The 18163-nt window shown below is 44.8% G+C and overlaps 2 protein-coding genes across 2 annotated transcripts; one reads left to right on the top strand and one right to left on the bottom strand.

Annotated features, from left to right (window-relative positions):
- Positions 1-10186: 10186 nt before the first annotated feature.
- LOC114224470 (major allergen I polypeptide chain 2-like) lies at positions 10187-12266 on the bottom strand. Its single transcript, XM_028123699.1, has 3 exons — positions 12206-12266; positions 11511-11692; positions 10187-10347 (listed from the first exon to the last, which is right to left on the bottom strand). The coding sequence occupies exons 1-3, from the start codon at positions 12264-12266 to the stop codon at positions 10267-10269; spliced, it is 324 nt and encodes a 107-aa protein (XP_027979500.1). The 3' UTR covers positions 10187-10266.
- Positions 12267-15872: 3606 nt separating this feature from the next.
- On the top strand, positions 15873-17297 carry LOC114224471 (major allergen I polypeptide chain 1-like). Its single transcript, XM_028123701.1, has 3 exons — positions 15873-15933; positions 16072-16259; positions 17268-17297. The coding sequence occupies exons 1-3, from the start codon at positions 15873-15875 to the stop codon at positions 17295-17297; spliced, it is 279 nt and encodes a 92-aa protein (XP_027979502.1).
- Positions 17298-18163: the final 866 nt, after the last annotated feature.

Below are 18163 nucleotides of genomic sequence, written 5' to 3'. Positions count from 1 at the left end.
AATACACAGAAAGCAAATGTGTTTCTATACACTTACAAACAAAACAACCAAAAAATAAATAAATAAAACAGTCCCATTTACAACAACATCAAAAACAATGAAAACTTTAGAAATAAATTTAACCAAGGAGGTGAAAGATCTGTATGCTGAAAACTTTAAGATTTTGATGAAAGAAACTGAAGAAGATGTGAACAAATGGAAAGATAGCCCATGTTCATAGATTGGAAGAATTAATACTGTTAAAATATCCATATTACCCAAAGCCATCTATAGATTCAATGCAATCCCTACCAAAATTCCATTGGCTTTTTCACAGAATTAGAAAAAATAATTCTAGGGGCGCCTGGGTGGCTCAGTTGGTTAAGCGACTGCCTTCGGCTCAGGTCATGATCCTGGAGTCCCTGGATTGAGTCCCGCATCGGGCTCCCTGCTCGGCTGGGAGTCTGCTTCTCCCTCTGACCCTCCCCCTTCTCATGTGCTCGCTCTGTCTCATTTTCTCTCTTTCAAATAAATAAATAAAATCTTTAAAAAAAACTTATTAAAAAAAAGAAAAAGAAAAAATAATTCTAAAATGTGATGCCATAAAAGACCCAAAAGTCATAGCAATCCTGAGAATGAAGAATAAAGGCAGGGGCATCATGCTTTTTTATTTCAAACTATGCTAAAACTATGCTATAAACTATAAAAAATACTAATCAAAACAGTATGGCACTGGCATAAAAACAGACACATAGACAACAGAACAAAATTGAAAGCCCAAAAATATATCCTCATATATATGATCAACTTATATTTGACAAGGGAGCCAAGAATATACAATGGGGAAAAGATAGTCTCTTCAATAAATGGTGCTAAAAAAACTGTATATCCACAATGCAAAAGAATGAAATTGGACTCCTGTCTTACACCATTCACAAAAACTAACTTGACATGAATTGCTGAATTATTATATTGTACACCAGAAACTAATATAACACTGTGTATTAATTATACTTGAATTAAAAATGAATTAATGTGACATGGATTAACGAACTAAATGTAAGACTTGAAAACTTGACACTCCTAGAAGAAAACAAGGAAAAGCTTCCTTACATTGGTCTTTTCAGCAGTTTCCTGCCTGTGACACTGAAAGAACAAGAAACAAAAGCAAAGATCTATAAGTGGCGGGCACCTGAGTGGTTCAGTCAGTTAAGTGTCTGCCTTCAGCTCAGGTTATGATCCCAGGGTCCTGGGATCAAGTCCTGCATCGGGCTCCCTGCTCAGTGGGGAGCCTGCTTCTCCCTCTCCTCCCTGCTCGTGCTCTCTCTCTCTCTCAAATAAATAAATAAAATATTTTTTAGGAATCAATAAGTGGGACTACATCAAACTAAAAAGCTTCTGCATGGGGGTGCCTGGGTGGCTCAGTCGTTAAACATCTGCCTTCGGCTCAGGTCATGATCCCAGGGTCCTGGGATCAAGTCCTGCATCGGGCTCCCTGCTCAGCAGGAACCCTGCTTCTCCCTCTCCCATTCCCCCTGCTTGTGTTCCCTCTCTCACTGTCTCTCTCTGTCAAATAAATAAAATAAAATAAAATAAAAAGATTCTGCATAGCAAAAAAATTAACAAAATGAAAAGGCAACTTGTGGAATGGAAGAAAATACTTGTAAACCATCTATCTGATAAAGGGTTAATATCCAAAATATATAAATAACTCATACAACTCAGTATTTAAGAAACCCAATTTTTTAAAAAAGAGCAGAAAAAATGAATAGGCACTTTTCCATGGAAGACATACAGGTGGCCAACACAAACATGAAAAGGTGCTTGACATTGCTGATCATGTATACATACACATACACACACACACACACACACACACACACACACACACACACATTGAATATTTTTCAGACACGAGAAAGAAGAAAAACCTGTCATTTGTGACAACTTGGGTGAAACCTGAGGGCATTATGTTAAGTGAAATGTTAGACTGAGACAGACACTATATACATTCATTTATATGTGGAATCTAAAAAAGCCGAATAGAGAAACAGAAAGTATAGTAGTGATTACCAGGTCCTGGAGGTGGAGAAAATGGGAGATATTGGTCAAAGCGTACAAATTGCAATTATAAAATTAACAATTTCTAGGGATTTAATAGCATGGTGATTATAGCTAATAATACTATATTACATACTTGAAAAATGCTATAACAATATGTCTTAATTGTTCTTACCACAAAAAGCAATGGTAATTATGTAATGGGATGGAGGTGTTAGCTAATGTCATGGTGGTGACCATTTTGCAATATATAAGTGTATCAAATCAACACAATATACACCTTAAACTTACACAGTGATATATGTCAATTATATCTCAATAAATTGGGGGCAGAAAGAAGAAGGAAATCATAAAAGCTGCCAGAGGAAAATGACACGTACAGGAGTACTGTCATAAGAATGACAGCTTAATTCTCTTCATAAATTATGGTGTACAGGGGCACCTGGGTGGCTCAGTTTTTAAGCGTCTGCCTTCAGCTCAGGTCATGATCCCAAGGTCCTGGGATCGAGCCCCACGTCGGGCTCCCGGCTCAGCAGAGAGCCTGCTTCTCCCTCTCCCACTCCTCCTGCTTGTGTTCCCTCTCTCACTGTCTCTCTCTCTCTCTGTCAAAATAAATAAATCTTGAAAAAAATAATAAAATAATAAAATATGGTGTACAGAAGACATTGCTAAAGCTCTGAAAGAAAAAAAAATCTATCAATCTAATTTGGTCATTTGTATCTTCTCTCTTTTTATCCTGATCAATGTGGTTAGATGTTTATGAATTTTATTGAAAAGCCACATGTTGGGTCTTATAAATTTCTCTATTATCTTACAGTTATATATTTGAGTGGCTTTTTACTCTGGTCTGTTAATTTTTTTTTTCTTCTGCTTACTTTGGATTTTTTTTTTTTTTTTGCTCTTCCTTTTCTAGTTTCTCAAGATAGAGTGATTGATTTGAGATCTTTACTTTATAATATTGGCATTTAGTGCTATAAATTTGCCCCTAAGTGCTAGCAGCGTCCCACAAATCTTGATGAGTGGTCTTTGATTTCTATTCAGAACAAAGTACTTTCTAATTTCTCATTTGATTTCTTTTTTCACTTGTGGATTGTTTAGTAGGAGTATATGATTAAATTTCCCAGTATTTAAACACTTATCAAATATCTTTTGATAATTGATTTCTCATTTAAATCCATTGTGGTCAGAGAATATAATTTGAATTATTTGAATGATGCTAACTATATTGTTGGGTAATGTGCCAGTCAGGTCAAGGTGCTTGTTAGTGTTGCCCTAATCTTCTATATCCTATTGATTTTTCTGTCTGCTTGTTCTATCAATAATTGAGAGAAAAATGATATAGTCTCTAAGTATAATTTTGGATTTGTCTACTTCTCCTTTCATTTCTATTGTTTTTGCTTCATATAATTTGAAGCTTTGCTATTAGGTACAAAATGTTTAGGATTTATATATCCTCTTGTTAAATTGACCCTTCTATCATTATGAAATAATCTTTCTTATTCCTTGTAACATTTTTTGCTTTGATATATACTATATCTGGTGCAAATGTAGGAACACTGGCTTTCTTTTTATTAGTGTCATCATGTTGTATCATTTTCCACCTTTTTGTTTTTAGCCTATATTTGTCTTTATATTTAAAGTGGGTTTCCTACAGGCAGTATATGTTGAAGTCTTCTTTTTTATTCACTCTAACAATCTCTGCCTCTTAAATAGAATTTATAAACCATTTATATTTGAAGTGGTTACTGATATGATTGAGTTTAAATCTATAGCTTTGCTATTTATTTCCCATTTGTCCTATCTGTTCTGAATTATTCCTTCTTCTGCCTAATTTTGAATTTTTACAATTCAATTTTTTGTCCTATATTCACTTATTTTTTAATATTTTTAAAGTGGTTTTATTTAGCGGCACCTGGGTGGCTCAGTCAGTTAAGTGTCTGACTCTTGATTTTGGCTCTGGTCATGATCTCAGTGTCGGGCTCCATGCTGAGCATGGAACCTACTTAAGATTCTCTCTCTCTCCCTCCCCCTCTCCCCCTCCCTCCCCACTTGTATGCATGTGCACACATTCTCTCTCTCAAAAACATAAAAATTTAAATTTAAAAATTTAAAAACATAAAGTAGTTTTATTTATAATATACATCTTTAACTTAACACAATCAACATTCAAGTAATATTATATCCCTTCATATATAAGATTTAAAAATACAAGAACAGTAGGCATCCATTTCTTCTCCCCTGGCATTTGTGCACTGTGTAATACATTTTATTTCTACATGTGTTATCAATCCCAATATAATTATTCTATTATTTTTTTAAAGATTTTATTTATTTAGGGCGCCTGGGTGGCTCAGTTGGTTGGGCGACTGCCTTCGGCTCAGGTCATGATCCTGGAGTCCCGGGATCGAGTCCCGCATCAGGCTCCCTGCTCAGCAGGGAGTCTGCTTCTCCCACTGACCCTCTTCCCTCTCGTGCTATCTCTCACTCTCTCTCTCTCAAATAAATAAAAAAAAAAAGATTTTATTTATTTATTCATGAGAGACTGAGAGAGAGAGAGGCAGAGGGAAAAGCAGACTCCCTACAAGCCTGATGTGGGACTCGATCCCAGGACCCTGGGATCACGACCTGAGCCGAAGGCAGATGCTTAACCGACTAAGCCACCCGGGCGTCCCATCTATTCTTTTATTTTATTTTATTTATTTTTTTCTTTAAGTTTTTTTATTGTTATGTTAATCACCATACATTACATCATTAGTTGTTGACGTAGTGTTCCATGATTCATTGTTTGTGCATAACACCCAGTGCTCCACGCAGAACGTGCCCTCTTTAATACCCATCACCAGGCTAACCCATCCCCCCAACCCCCCTCCCCTCTAGGACCCTCAGTTTGTTTTGCAGAGTCCATCGTCTCTCATGGCTTGTCTCCCCTTCCGATTTCCCCCCCTTCATTCTTCCCCTCCTGCTATCTTTTTTTTTTCTTAACATATATTGCATTATTTGTTTCAGAGGTACAGATCTGTGATTCAACAGTCTTGCACAATTCACAGTGCTCACCATAGCACATACCCTCCCCAATGTCCATCACCCAGCCACCCCATCCCTCCCACCCCACCCCCACTCCAGCAACCCTCAGTTTGTTTCCTGAGATTAAGAATTCCTCATATCCGTGAGGTCATATGATACTCTATTCTTTTAAAAAGTCAATTTTATTCCAAATAGAATTTATATATTGGCTAACTGAACATAATAAAAAAATTAAAAAGTGCATATTCTGTGAACAACAGGAGAAAAAATTTTAATGTAAGAAAAACTATTATAAAAGTATTATACTCTCTGTGTGTATATATAATGCATAACAATATATATAATTATGTGTATTATAAATATATATAAATATACATATCTTTGGGAAGGTCTTCTTTACTCTGAGGTTATAAAAATATTCTATAATTTTTCTAAGACTTTTTTATTTATTTTTAAAGATTTATTTACCTATTTCAGAGAAGAGAAAGAGAGAGAGCACGTGCAGGGGGGGGCGGGGAGCAGCAGAGGGAGAGGGAGAAGCAGGCTCCCCACAGCAGGGAGCCCGACATGAGCCTCAATCTCAGGACCCCGGGATCATGACCTGAGCCAAAGGCAGACACTTAATGGACTGAGCCACCCAGGTGCCCCTTTTCTAAGACTTTTATGGGATCTTTCTGTCTTACTCTTTAAATATGTAAGTCTTTAAGTTACCTGAAGTTAATTTTGAAGAAAGCTGTAAGAGATATCCAACAGTTGTATTTCCCCGAATGTTCAATCAGTTGATCCAGCACCATTTCATCTGTGAAATAATCCTAATTTCTTCATTTATTTGCAAGTTACCTTTATCACAAAATCCATGATTATTTAGATCTATGTCTGGCCTTCCTTTGATAGTCCATTTATCTGCCTTTGATGTGTATGTTTTATTTTTATTTTTATTTTTTTAAAGATTTTATTTATTTGACAGAGACACAGCAAGAGAGGGAACACAAGCAGGGGGAGTGGGAGAGGGAGAAGCAGGCTTCCCGCTGAACAGGGAGCCTGATGCGGGGCTCGATCCCAGGACCCTGGGATCATGACCTGAGCCGAAGGCAGACGCTTAACGACTGAGCCACCCAGGCGCCCCTGATGTGTATGTTTTAATATTTCATAGGGCTTACTCCCCCTAATTACTTTTTAAAATTTTTGTCCAGCTATTCTTATTTTTCCAAATATAAATGGCATATAAATAAGCCATTTAATTGTAGATTTTGAGCTCAGTTTCTTTTATTCAACATAATACATTTGAGATTCTTCCATACTGTTGCATGCACCAATAATTTGTTCCTTTTTATTGCTGAGTAGTATTCAATTGTGTGAGTGTGACACATTTTATCTATTCCCCAGCTGAAGGACACTTAGGTTGTTTCCAATTTTGATAAACTGAAATCTGAATAAAGCTGCTATAAACATTGCAGGTTTTTATGTAAACATAAATTTTATTTCTCTTGAGTGTATACTTGGAGAGAAGTTTCCGAATCATATGGCAAAGGTAAGGTCAATTTTATAAGAGTAAAGTACTTTTTGTTAGGGATATTAGGAAGACGTTGTTTAAGGGTGCAAACCCACAACCAGTAGACAAATAAGTCCGGGAGATATAATGCACAGCATAGTGATTATAGACAACAATACTGTATTATAAACCTCAAAGTTGCTAAGAGACTAGATCTTAGTTGTTCCCACCCCAAGAATGAATGATAATTATGTGATGTGATAGAGGTGTTAGCTAATGCTATGGTGGTAATCATACTGCTGTATATAAGTGTATCAAGTCAACACATTATATATATACCTTACACTTATACAATGTTGTATGTCAATTATACCTCAGTAAAGATGAGTTTTTAAAAAATAAAATACTTTTTTCTTTTTTTTAAAGACTTTTTATTTTCTTATTTGACAGAGACACAGCGAGAGAGGGAACATAAGCAGGGGGAGTGGGAGAGGGAGAAGCAGGCCTCCCGCCGAGCGGGGAGCCCACGTGGGGCCCAACCCCAGGACCCTGGGCTCATGACCTGAGCCGGCAGACGTTTAATGACTGAGCCAGCCAGGTGCCCCTAAAATACTTTTTTTCTTCAAAAAAAAATCCTTGTGGTGTTTTCATTAGGATTACAATAAACTGCTGTTTTTAGGGGGAAATGACATTTTTTAAAATTTTTTTTAAAGATTTTATTTATGGGCGCCTGGGTGGCTCACATGGTTAAGCGTCTGCCTTAGGCTCAGGTCATGATCCCAGAGTCCTGAGATCGAGTCCCGCATCGGGCTCCCTGCTCCTTGGGAGCCTGCTTCTCCCTCTGCCTCTCTCTCTCTCTCTCTCATGGATAAATAAATAAAAATCTTAAAATAAATAAATAAATAAAAGATTTTATTTATTTGACAGAGAGAGACACAGCAAGAGAGAAAACACAAGCAGGGGGAATGGGAGAGGGAGAAGCCAGCTTCCCGCAGAGCAGGGAGCTGAATGCGGGGCTCGATCCCAGGACCCCGGGATCATGACCTGAGCCAAAGGCAGACGCTTAATGACTGAGCCACCCAGGCGCCCAGGAAATGACATTTTTATGCTGTTAAAATTCCCATTCAATAGTCTTTTCATTTATTTAAATTCTGTGTATATTTGTCCCTTAGGAGGAATTTAGAGTTTTTTCAATATTCATTAATTCAGTAAATATTTAGTGAGAGCCAGTTCTGTGCCTTGAAAATTAGTACTGGGTTTGGAGATTTAAATTTGGAAGTTGTAGCTATCACTAAGAAAGAAACAGCATGTCCCAAGTTCATACACTAAGAAAGTGTATGTAGAAAAGAGATGTAAAGAAAGTTAGTCCTAGTATAAGACAGAAGTAACCAGAAAAGAAGCTGAGAAAGATCCCCCCGTAAGGTAGAGAAAAACCAATAGACTATGATATCATGAAAGTCAAAAGAAAGGGGTGGGAGGGAGAGAAAGAGAGAGATCAGTCATGACAAATGGATAATTAACTATTGAAATTATGGCAATGGAATCATTAGTCCACATTGATCCACAGAGAAAGGCTTGGCAGGCCATCTTCATTTCTTAAATATTTGGTCATTTTGTTCAATGCCACTTTAAAAAAATCCATTCTTTCTCCATGATTCAGTAAGCTGTCATTATTATATCTTAAACTCTTTGATTCTATTTTTTTAAAGATTTTATTTATTTGAGAGAGAGAAAGCACGAGAGGAGTAGGGTCAGAGGGAGAAGCAGACTCTGCTGAGCGGGGAGCCCAACACGGAGCTCAATCCTGGAACTCCAGGATCGTGACCTGAGCCAAATGCAGATTCTTAACTAACTGAGCCACCCTGGAGCCCCTCTTTGAGTCTATCTGTGTGTTTTGTATCACAGTGGCCATCTATTTATCTACTAAAACTAGACTATTTATTAGTCATAAATATATACCTATGTTATAAGACCTAGTGAGAAGGATCCTGCTCATAGTTCTTATTTTCTAAATGTTCTTGCTTGATTTCAAGAATGTGTTCTTTTGGATAAACTTTAAATCAATCTTCATTAGAACATAATTAATTTAGATGGATTTAGGACTAGTTGACATTTATTTTTATTATTATGTTCAATTAGCCAACATATAGTACATCATTAGTTTTTGATTCAACAATTCATTAGTTGCGTATAGCACCCAGAGCTCATCACATCACGTGCCCTCCTTAAAGCCCATCACCCAGTTACCCCGTCTCCCTACCCCCCTCCCTTTCCGCAACCCTGTTTGGTTCCCAGAGTCCAGAGTCTCTCATGGTTTGTCTCCCTCTCTGATTTCTTCCCATTCAGTTTTCCCTCCCTTCCCCTGTGGTCCTCCGTGCTGTTCCTTATGTTCCACATATGAGTGAAACCATATGATAGTTGTCTTTCTCTGCTTGACTTATTTCACTTGGCATAATCCCCTCCAGTTCCATTTCTACAGTGTCAATTTATCCTGTATAAAATATGATTTAGCCCTCTATCAATTCAAATTTTATTTTGTATTTATCAATAAAATTTTAGATCTTTAGTATGGCCTGAACACTTAGTATTAAGTCTAGCAGACTTGGCAGGTACAAAATCCATTTGTAAAATGAGCCAACAGGTAAATTAAAATGCTTAAGTTCAACCATTAGGCCAGAGAAGAGCCAGAACTCAAGCCCCTGGCCTCTTAGCATGTCCCAAGTGCAACACCCTCAATATGACCTTATTGTGATTGCCTGGCCCAGGAAGGTAGAGAGATGTCACCTGCTATGCTACTTTTTCTGTGAGCCATACTCACTGGAGCCCAACACTGCTCTAGTCTCTAAGAAATAAAGGTAAAACCTATTCCTTGCCTTGTAGCTTCATAAGTAGCCTACTGCCAATTTGATGCTTTTGGAACTGGGCTCAGAGGGTTCATGACACTTGCCACAGGTGACACATCCTGCAAGTAAGATTTAAGAGCCTGAGCTCCCCGCGACAGCAGCATTCCCTCTGAGTTAGTTTCCACTCCCTTTCTCCCCTCCTCCTGAGCCAAGATTGCATGGCGGTCCTGGGTCCACTGGCAGAACCCAAGAACAGCAGTGGAACTGGGTGTCTCAGCAGAAAGGCCAGCCTCCTCAGAAGACATCCACCTAAGAAGCATAAAAGGGCGGATGCCCCTGGGAGACGGAGAGGACTTGTGATAAAACCACTCAGGTTATCGCCTGAGTCCACCCTCCAGTGACCAGGGTGACATGTAAGGGGCTGAAGGCTCTGCAACTGTGGCAAATGCGGAGTCAGCAATAGGCTACGTGGACATTTTTATCCATCCAGAGTGGAGAATCCTGGGCTTACATATATGCTATTTAATCCACACACAGAATCCCCATTTTACAGATGAGAGAATAGCCTGAGAAAGAGGAAACTGCTCGCACCTGCTCCTGATTCGGCCTGACTCCAGTCCCCACGCTCGCAATGACCACATGTGTCACCCCCCGCCCCTTCGCCATGTCCCGGGACCTCCTGCCAGGCCTCGCACGCTCTCTGCTGAGCACATAGACATGGGGCATGCAGCGCTAAGCTGCAGTTATTTTATTACAGCCAGCCTGATAGAGACAGAAGGAGGTGAGGACAGCTATGGGCATTCCAGCTTCCGGTGTGAAGAACGGAGCAGGAGGACAGAGCTCAGATCAGGCATCTGGAGCAAAGATTCATCTCCCCAACAAGGTTATGGCATTCTTCAATGGGGCCACTGCTTCAGAGATGCATTGCTTGCCGGTGGTGATGGTCGCCTGGGAGACAGTAAGACGAGGAGGGACAGAAGACCTGAGCGCAAGGCAGAGCGATCCAACCCCTCAGGATCCCCCTGCTCCTCCTCCTCAGGGATTCAGCTCCATCCCCAGCAGGGACCTCCGGCTGGAGAGGGAGCTGCTATCCATCAGAAGAGGATGAAGATGACTCCCCAGTCGCCCCGACACAGGTGTCAGCAGGAAGTCTGAACAACCAGCGAGGGAGGCAAGGAGATCAGAAGATTCTGGAGGGTGTGATGGAGGCTACGGGTCCATGCGAAGTCTCCTGCCCCTGAGACTCGTCTGTCAGGTGTGTGGGACCTATTGCATGTGGATGCGGACGTGGTAAACAGTCTCACGGCCCTATGCACCTATATTAATGCAAGAAATTCTGCTTCTTCATAAACCTCTCATTTTGCAGAACCAGCACTTAGGGGAAGAGAGTGGTGAGATAGACTAATCAAAACCTACATAACTGTGCAACAAGAACAATGACAGAAGAAGACGGTTCATCAGGGGATGTGCTGACCAGTCCTGGGGAGCAGGTGCCTGTAGCTAGAAGCTGCCTTGGGGGCCCCAGGCACCAAAAACTACAGAGTGCAACTTCTGGCTTTCGGCACTGAGACGATACAGATGGAAGTGGGACTCAGAGCCAAAGAATAGCCATCAAGGTGGGCAGTAAAACTGGCCGAAAACCAGAAGCCTTACAAGGCCAGGGAGTCCCTTCCTGAGAGGACAGTCGAAGGGCAGGTGGTCGGTTCCGACATTCCTAAAACAGAGCCGAGCACGCTCCTACACCTGCAGGAGCTGAAGTAAGGACCCTTGCTTTCCTGCCGAAAGTTAAAATTCTACTCCTGCAATGCTGGCTCCCCTAAAAATCACCTGAGTCACACACGTTCTGTGTCGCACCAATGTCAGTCCCCGATTTTCCAGCTGTAAGTAAATTGGCACGAGAGGGACACGTGCGGGAGAAGAGGCTGGATGTGCATGTGCTGTGAGGTTGCATACTCTCTGTGCTGCAGGATGGAGCAAAGTTGATGTGCTTGATTGGTTACAGCTCGCATCTGTCCGGTAGCCCCTGACTGCGTGGTCTGTTTGTACGTGCGCTATTACAATATGCTGCATGTGTGGCAGTAGGGTGGGGATGGGAAAGGACAGTAAATTACCATGACAGTCAGATCCAAGGCCTTGGCTTTGAGTCCCTCCTCATTGTAGCAATCCTGGATTTTTTCCATGGCTACTTTTTCTGGTTCAGTGGCATTGACTAGATCAAGGCAGGCGTCCAGCGGTAACTTCCCTCCAGCGGCCACGGCACCAAAGATTACATAAAAAATAGGGCAAGATTTCACTGAAGACACAAACAGAAAACACCTCAACAAAAGAATCACCAGGGTAGGAGGTTCCTGTTTCCCCACCACTTGACAGGAATTCACATATCCAGGGTGTTCTGACTCACCTTCCACGGAGACCTACCCGCTCCCAGGACTGCTTACATCCCAGACACAGAAACCATTTTCCAGGAGGCACTCTCAGCAGAGGGGAACAGTGTGAGGCGCCCCAGACTGCACTTTGACACATACCAGCCCGCCTGCTTCTGACCTTCCGTTAAGCCCCACTACCCCCAACAAACTCTCCCCTACTTTGTGTACAACTAAGGACCCCTCCACCTCCAAACCTCTCCCTCCAGTCCATGCCTGAAAACCTCAGGGGGTTTATGCAGGACCCCTGGGCAACGATCTCCCAGCTGCCCCCTAACTCTGTCCCTAGAAGCTACTTGGAGATCACCATGGGGGGGGTGAGGGAGTGAGACAGAGTGAGGCGAGGATCAGGAAGGCCATCTGTCCCTCTTTCCTACTCTCACCCATCTCGATGCCCAGCTCTTGGGTCACCAGCAAGGCCAGCACAAGCAGTGTCCCCTTCATAGTGCCAATCACCAGAATGTTCTGCTCAGGGCAGCGTTTCTGCTGCTTTTTAAACCACCAGCTCCCTGAGCCTCACCCACACCCCTCCTAGGAGCTCCAAAGGCTTGTGGGCAGGGACCTGGCACATGTGACTCCTTCAGCCCTTGGGCTGAAAGCCTTCTGGAGAGGATGTCATTTTCCTTTGCCAAAGACCAACTGGAGCTCACATTTCTAAGTGACTCCACCCTGAGCCAACTGCTCTGTTGTCCCAGTCCCAACTGTGGCCCCTGTTTCCTGCTACTCCTTCCCCCCAACCTATCCTGGCTCGAAGTGCAGTACTCTCCCAATCATAGGAGGGGTCAAGGACAAGTCTATACCACTACAGGTTGACAAAGGATCATCCAGCCTTTCCTGGGCCTAAGTTTAAGTCCTGGAGATAAGTATGGGGTGCTGGGCCCAACTAGAGCCTCTTGAACACCTTAACTGCTGCAGTCTCTGGATTGAGCACCCAAGGATGGGTGGACACCATTCTTGGGCCCTGAAGCACACCCTCCCAGGGAAGTCTCAGGATTCCAATAATGCTCCAATGTACAATCATGTCACCTGCTTCCTTCTCACCCCTTCTCACCCCTGCAAATTCCTGGGCACCTTCTGGACTCCCAGTGGGTCCAGCCTTGGCCCTGACTCGCCCCCTTCCATCAGTGAACCTGGTCCCAAGAGGAGCTTGGACTTAATAGCCCAACCAGAAACATCAGTGAGTAGCTGTGGAGTTGTACAGTGTGTCGCCCGTGTCCCCTGTGAGCTTGAGCTCTACAGACCAGAGTGCAAGATCAACCAGAGGTGGCACTCTGTCGGCTTAAAATCCTTCAAGAGTTACTCTCAAGCTTCTACTCTAGGAAAGTGGTTTATTGGCACAAACAAGATGAGACAGTCCATGAAAATTCTAGAAGGAAGCTCCCAGTGGCCAAATCTGGAACAATTTAAGAAAGAAATGACATAGTATTAGATAACCCAAAGCATAAAATTATATCTGTGAGTCCATACTGATGTAAATAAATGATTTAATAAATAAGAAAATGAAGAGAGAAGAGACAGATATTCCTCACAAAAGCATTCCAAATAATACACATAGATACTCTCTTCAGGAAGTGGAGCTTATTGCCCTGTCCTCCTTGTGAGTGGGCTAGACTTAGCAACTCAATTCCAAAGAGTCCAGAAAGGGGAAAACCATGCAGAAACTTAGCAAACCCAACATTAATCAAATGATCAGGACTAATATAACCAGTGGTAAGACGTACTGATGTCACATATGCCACGATGTGATGTGACAATATAGCACTTCTCTTTGTAGTCTCCCCCAAAACCCAAGGTCTGACCCCAGTCTAAATTATGAGAAACACAGCAGACAAAATCAGTTTGGCGGACATTCTATAACACCTGGCCAGTCTTCAAGACCATCAAGGCCATGACAAACAAGGAAAGACTGAGAAATTGTCACAGATCAGAAGAGACTGGGGAGCCATGACAATTAATGCTGTTTAGGATATGGATTGGATTCTAGAACACAAAGAGGACATTAACGGACAAACTGGTGAAATCCAAATAAAGTTTGGAGTTTAGTTAGTAGTAGCATGCCAATGTCAGTTTCTTGGTTTTGACAAATCTTTGCAACTTTTCTGTAAGTCTAGAATTACCCCCAAATAAAAAGGTATTTAAAAAAAAAAAAAAAGACTTGCATTACTAAGGGACTGCATATACTACAAGACCTTGTCCAGAAAGTCCCCCTGACCTCAGCAAATGTCCCCACATTCAGCGATATCTCAGATGGTTTTGTGGCGCCCAGTGGGGCTGGACGGACATCAGTGTCCTATGTCACTCCAGCACTCCAAACTCTGGCTTCATCAACTCCCAGAGCTGGGGAGAACCTGAAGGGAGTGCCTAGTGAGGGACAGCAGACATACCATCCTTGCCCAGGTGCCCCGACCACACTGAAATTCGGTCCCAGGAGAGAAAGAGCAAGCCATGTCCAATCTGGGGCATACGGTGCTCACCTTCCCAGGCTGATAAGTGCCCAAGAACCTCTGAGGGACATCCGCAGTGGCCCAAGCCTGTCATGAGATGACCTCACAGGGATGGCCTCTGGGCATCATGACTGGAGCGGCTCCATGGAAGCCACCTGACAGCTGGAGCTCAGGACTCGGCACTTCTTTACCAAGAGCAGTTACCGGATATGAATCCTTTTTGGCATAAGGCTCTGATTGGGGTCAGAAAACTTTTGTCTTACCTTCAGCAAACTCTGTTCTGTCACAGATGACTCAGAGGAAAGGCCAGGCAGGTACCTCCAGCACGCAAGCATAAGGGAAAATGTTCTTGGTTATTATCAACTCCGCAGAAATAGGATATTCCTCGCGTTCGTCTAACAAACATTTGTGCAGGACCCGCTACGTGTCCTTGACGTGGGGTGCAGCAGTGCACACAGCAGAGCCCCCACTCTCCCGGAGCTCATTATACATCTGAGAGGAAGTGGAAGACATCAGCGGATGACAAAATGAAGCTGGGGAGAGCAGCAGGTGCTGTGGGGGAAGGGGCGGGGCTCTAAGGGGTCAAGCATGGGGGGAAGTCTCTCTGATAAAGTGACGTTTGAAGAGAGCTGAGCAATTAGGCCATGAATCCTGTACTTGGAGGAAGAGCATTCCAGGCAGCGGGGGCCGCTCATGCCAAGGCCCTGCTGCGGGAGTACAATCTGGAACACAAAGCCCCCGACCACTGGCATGGTCAAGAAGCAGAAAGAAGACCAGTGAGGGAGGAGAGAATGGCAGGGAAAAATTCAGAGAGGCAGCAGGTCTTCGGTGGGGCACCAGGTGTACAAAGCACACAGGGCTTGTAGGCCGTAGAAGCAGCTCGGCTTTTCCTCAGATTGTACCTCTGGAAAGAGAACGGTGCGAACCGTATAGAGAAACTCAGAAGAAGAGGCTGGTCAGGGGAAAATGCTATTTCTGAGTCGGACGGAGGTACTGCCAGACTAACCAGGTGACAGGACTTGCTCAGCATGGAGGGGAGGATTCAGGGCTCCAGAAACAGACGCAACAGACTGGCTCAAGGGAGGCCACTGAGCAGGTCAAGGACAGAGACGATGAAGGCAGGGCAGGAGCCACCAGAGAGTGGCCTTCCTTTGGCACTTACGCTATATGAGATCATTAGCTCAGCACTGGGTTTCCTGAAAAATCCCTCAGTTGGGATCAAACGGTCTTCAAGGTCACAGGTATGAGGCTGACATTGGCCATCATTCTGGAGGCCTGATTTGGGAGACTTTTTGCCCCTTTTCCCAGTCAACCTAGGAAATTTCCATTGTGAAACTTCTGGTGTCAGCTGCCACTTGGACAGAGCCCTCAGATGGGGAAGGGAGGCCAAGTTGGTGTCCTTTGTTGACTCAGGGACTTAGGATCTTGCCCATACATCCATCTCCTGCCTCCACGGCCCCCAGGCAAGTCCAAGCTGCAGCCCAGAGGGGCCTCCTGGAAAAGGATGTGTCAGGCACAGGCCCCTCCTGCCCCCTCCCCTCACCCCCAGGCCGCAGCGGGTATAAAAGGGCTCCAGGCCGGGGAGGGAGCCGCTGTGGCCTGCATCATGAAGCTGGCTGGTACTCTCGAGCTTCTCTGGGCTGCCTTGCTCCTGCTCTCGGGCCGAGGTGGGCGCCTAGGGCCACGGGTTCTCCAGGGGTTCTGACGCCTTCCTAGGGCGGTCGTGAGCCTGTCGGGAGGAGGAAGGGAGGAGCGTGACCTGGGAAGGTCTTTCGACGGAGTGTCAGCTTATCTTTGTGTTCCAGATTGTAAAATTTGCTCAGCAGTGAGTGATGATGTCACCTTGTCCCTGATGGGCACCACTGAAGCATATGTCCAAGAAGTGGCGCAATACCGAAACGAATCTATAATATTGGAAAATGCCAAAAGCCTGAAGGAGTGCGTTGATGGGAAAATGACAGCGGATGACAAGACAAATGCTGTCAATGTGCTGGTGGGTCCATCTCTATGTGTGCCTGCCTCTGGCTCCTGTCTGGGGGCCTGCTCAGGGCGGGACAGGGCAGGGCGGGGGGGGGGGTGCGGCACCCAGTTTTCTTCTCCACCATAGACCTTCCCTGCGAATCCGGGATGAGAAAGACCTCACGGACGGGGAAGTAGAGAGGATGGTGTGGGAAAGAGTGAGCCCAGCCCTTGAGCTTTCTGGCCGGCCCTGGCTGCTCAGTGCTGCCCGGGCACCAGCCTGGGAGTCTGCAGGCCCTCCTGTGTCCTTGGCATCGCCCAGCCTCAGTTGTCAGGCCCTCAGCTCTGGCCTCCCTGACTCCAGCCTCTCCAGCATGTGAGCCTGGATCTTTAAACTGTTAGCATTGGGTCCTTCCTGTCTCCACACATGGGCTCCTTTACCTTAACTCCTCAAGTTCCCTATTCCATCCCAGCTAAGACCCTCATTTGTCTTCGTTCCCTGGGTCCCAGAGATCCATTCTGTGCCTCACCTGCCAGGAGAGCAGAGGGGAGGGGAGGGGAGGGGAGAAGGCACCTTCCACAAGCCCCCCCTCTGGCCCTTCCCAGGCCTGAGATGCCCTGTGTGGAAAATCACAGCGATTCCTCTGTCTGCTGTCCCAAGAGTGGGAACAAGCTACGGCTTCAAGCAGCAAGTGTCCAAGGGGCAGCAGGAGGAAGCAGAGCTGGAGAGCCCCAGGTGCATCTGGAGCCCCGCCAGGACCTTCTCAGCCACCTCTTTCCATTCTATCCACGAATGCCCCCCATCCCACTACAGTGACCCCTCTTCTTCACTCTGCTCCACTGGAGGAAGGGGCTCACCTGGGATTCTCTTGTGGTGCAGGAGATTGGGAGGAATCCACCTTTGCCTGCTCAGACCCAGAAGCCATCCTCCAAACAAACCCGCAGGCTCCTCCCCAGGAAGGGTCCAGTGAGTGTTCAGAAGAGCTTGATGTCTCTCGTACCCCTTGAGGCCTCACCAGGTTTCCTGACTTTCTCTTTGCAGAATAAAATATACGCAAGTCCTTTGTGTTAACGGAGCCATCTCTTCCAGGAGCCCCAAGGATGTCACTTAACTGATCACTAACTAAGTAGTCTCAGCAGCCTACCATGTCCAGGTGTCTGAGTAAAGGATTCCAGCAATAAAAGACTTGCAATCCATGGACAGTGCTTGCTCCTTGGGCTGGGCTTTGGGGGCAGCAGGGTGTCACAGTGGGGACCTCCACTGTGCCTTCCCACTGTGGCTAGATTTGAATCTGCCAGATGTTCTTCCTCCATGGAATGCCATGGGTGGGGGGGGGGTGATAATTAGAAGAGCCGGGGTGGCTGAGCACTTCTGTGCCCCAGGACCCACAGGTGGCACAGGCCACCTTGCCCAGAGTGAGACCTGGCTCTTGGCCAATGGCCAGGCGCTCTGACCCCCAGGGTCTGGCTGGGGGCTGCTTCAGGGGTGGAAAACTGGCCCTGTGATAGCAGCTGGAGTCCAGGGGGCATAAGCAGGTTGTGAGGCAGAGACTCCTCCCATCACAGGTGCCCCAGGATGTGTATTCCACACTCTACCATTCTACACATGTAAAAGCTCTGGGGCTTTCATAAGGAGAGCTGGGCTCTGAGAGAGATGAGTTGGATGGGTCTTCCAGTGTCATGGATAAAGACTCACCGCAGTCCGTGGCAAGTGCAGGGAGTAAGGGGTGCCCCATTGAAAGGTGAAAAGGTGATGAGTGACGGGCAGTTTGTTCTCACTGAGACACAGTCTCTCGACTATTGCTCACCTCCCACAGAACCCCCTGGGGACGGCTGGTACACAAGGCATCCTTGTGCACTGCCTTCTTCCAACCTGTGGAATCTTTAATCTGGGGCCAGGGTAAAAAAATCAAGTGCAGGGGCTACTGGGTATTTACC

This window comes from Eumetopias jubatus, unplaced genomic scaffold (genome assembly GCF_037043125.1).
Source record: "Eumetopias jubatus isolate StellerSeaLion01/CBP00866 unplaced genomic scaffold, mEumJub1_p1.0 scaffold_10, whole genome shotgun sequence".
NCBI lineage: Eukaryota > Metazoa > Chordata > Mammalia > Carnivora > Otariidae > Eumetopias > Eumetopias jubatus.
The sequence above is the reverse complement of the archived record's forward strand: the minus strand, read 5'-3'. Positions and strand labels throughout refer to the sequence as shown.